The sequence below is a fragment of the Lactuca saligna genome, chromosome 4 (genome assembly GCF_052625555.1).
Source record: "Lactuca saligna cultivar CGN05327 chromosome 4, ASM5262555v1, whole genome shotgun sequence".
Lineage (NCBI taxonomy): Eukaryota > Viridiplantae > Streptophyta > Magnoliopsida > Asterales > Asteraceae > Lactuca > Lactuca saligna.
The window spans coordinates 260,514,136-260,516,220 of NC_136420.1; the positions used below are offsets into that span (position 1 = coordinate 260,514,136).

Sequence of the window (2,085 nt, forward strand, 5' to 3'; positions counted from 1 at the left end):
TCCTATATTTTTAAATATTTTAATAATATTTTATTTTTTCAACTCTGAGTGAAAACTACAATGTCTCATGTTATATTATCGGACAATATTTTATTTTTCTAGCATTTTATACAATAATATTTTTTCATCATTTTATATAATAATATTTAATTTTTATTCAGTTTACACAACTAACATAAATTAATCATGTTTTGATCTCATAAACAAGTTACATGAAAATTTTGTATAGTACCAAACATTTAAACATTTTAAAAACAACATATTTTTAGATGATTGTTTTATGATTGATTGGCTAAACATTCTCATTTGGCGGAAAACACATTCAGTCACATCGCGATACGTATGAACAAATTTTAATTTAAAAAATTACATTTAAAATTTTTACAAAAATTCAAAAAAAAAAAAAAAATTATAAGTTTAATAAACCACCACGAGGATCGCAACGTCAACTTTGGCAACTCCGCCTAAATTTTTAATTCGTGTGTGGCCCCGACATTGCTTTCGAATCCAAATCTGCAACAAAAACCGGCGACCAAGATACTAAACCGGCGGCCGACCAGAGTCAGCACTTCCCGAACCGGGCTCATCACTCTTCGGCCCAATGTTATTAAGAGGAATCTTATCGACGGAAGACGTCGACGCGCCACCGTTATCTGACACGATTTTAGGAGATCTAACGGAGAATGCTCGAGACAAGAACGACGGCGCCTTTGAGAAAACCCTGTCTAAACTCCCCATTCGCCGGTAAGATCTTCCCCGGTTACTACCCTCGCCGGTTCTGTACCCTTTCCTTGCACTCCCTTCTCCGACCACCCTCACGGTGCTTCCACATCGGTTCAGTAGACCATTGGTTATCACTTGCTTCCTCACGTCCTCCGGTAATCTTAGCGTGAATCGGTCTGTGTTTTCACCAGGTTGAACCAGTGAATGTCCGGTGGAATGCGATCGGAACTTCTCAAACAGTTTCGGTCCACGTACAGATTTTGATCGTGGTGGGAAGTTTGTTTTAGCACTCTGGTTCCGGTTGAGGACCGCCGGTTGTGGAGTTGGGTCGACGACATCGTCTCCGATTGGAATCGAGACGTCTGGTACGGTATTTCCTTCATCCGCAGCTGCCGTCGTCTGGTTATCAGCTCCATCCGCAGCTCCTGATTCGACTTGAGTTGAATCACCGGGTTTAGGAACGAGATCGGATCGGCAAACAGGGCAAGTTACGTGATTCTCGAGCCAAGCATCGATGCACTCAGCATGAAAAACATGATCGCATTTGGGGATCAACCGGAGATTTTCTTCGTCTTCGAATTCGTTAAGACAAACGGCGCATTCCAGTGCTCCTTTTCCGATCTTCAGTTCTTTCACAGCGGAGTAAGCGAACGTCGGGAACGTCTCAAGCACTTCTGGATTGAGACCACGAGAGGCTGCAGCTGTTCTGCCGGCACGGCGCATGGAAAGACCTGCACGGAGGCTGGCTCCACCGTCGTTTGAGCACCGTCGGATGTATATGGAGAAGAATCCCATTAAGAAAAGAGCAGCTACAAGAACGACAATTATGATAGCCATCGAAGGGCTGAATCTAGCATAGGGATATCCATCTGGTGGTGATGCCGGTTGAGCTTCCACAGAAGAGAGTGATAGCAGCAGTGAAACTAATAAAAGAGAAAACGCAATTGGTGCATCCGAGAAGCAGATTCTGTTCTTGGAAATGGAACTCATCTTTTGAGCATAGAAAGTCGCCGGAGACGAGGAGGAGGGTGGCGTGTAAGGGAGGAAGAGAGACAGAGTTGTGAGAGTTTATAGGTGGGTTGTGGGTAGCGTGGGAATAAAAGGACCCTGCTTTTATTTTTGACTTTTGCAAGAAGTCGCGTTATTGTTGGAATGGTACCTTCTCTTGATCTTCTACGTGGAATGGTGGCTTCTTCTAACAATAATAATAAAAATAAATACATAAATAAATAATTTAACTCTAAGTTTTGATTAAACTAAAATGAAAATTTTATTTAAAAGTCTTTATTTTTAGAACACATAGTCTATTTATTTCTTATTTGCTTTTTAGTAAATCAATTTTAAAAAACTGTTGTATTCATT

The 2,085-nt window shown here is 41.0% G+C and overlaps 1 protein-coding gene across 1 annotated transcript; it reads right to left on the bottom strand.

Moving 5' to 3' along the window:
* Positions 1-326: 326 nt before the first annotated feature.
* LOC145043536 (E3 ubiquitin-protein ligase ATL6-like) lies at positions 327-1,818 on the bottom strand. The gene has a single exon (XM_078992223.1). It carries the CDS (start codon positions 1,711-1,713, stop codon positions 541-543), a length of 1,173 nt encoding a protein of 390 aa, XP_078848349.1. The 5' UTR covers positions 1,714-1,818; the 3' UTR covers positions 327-540.
* Between the last annotated feature and the right edge of the window lie 267 nt (positions 1,819-2,085).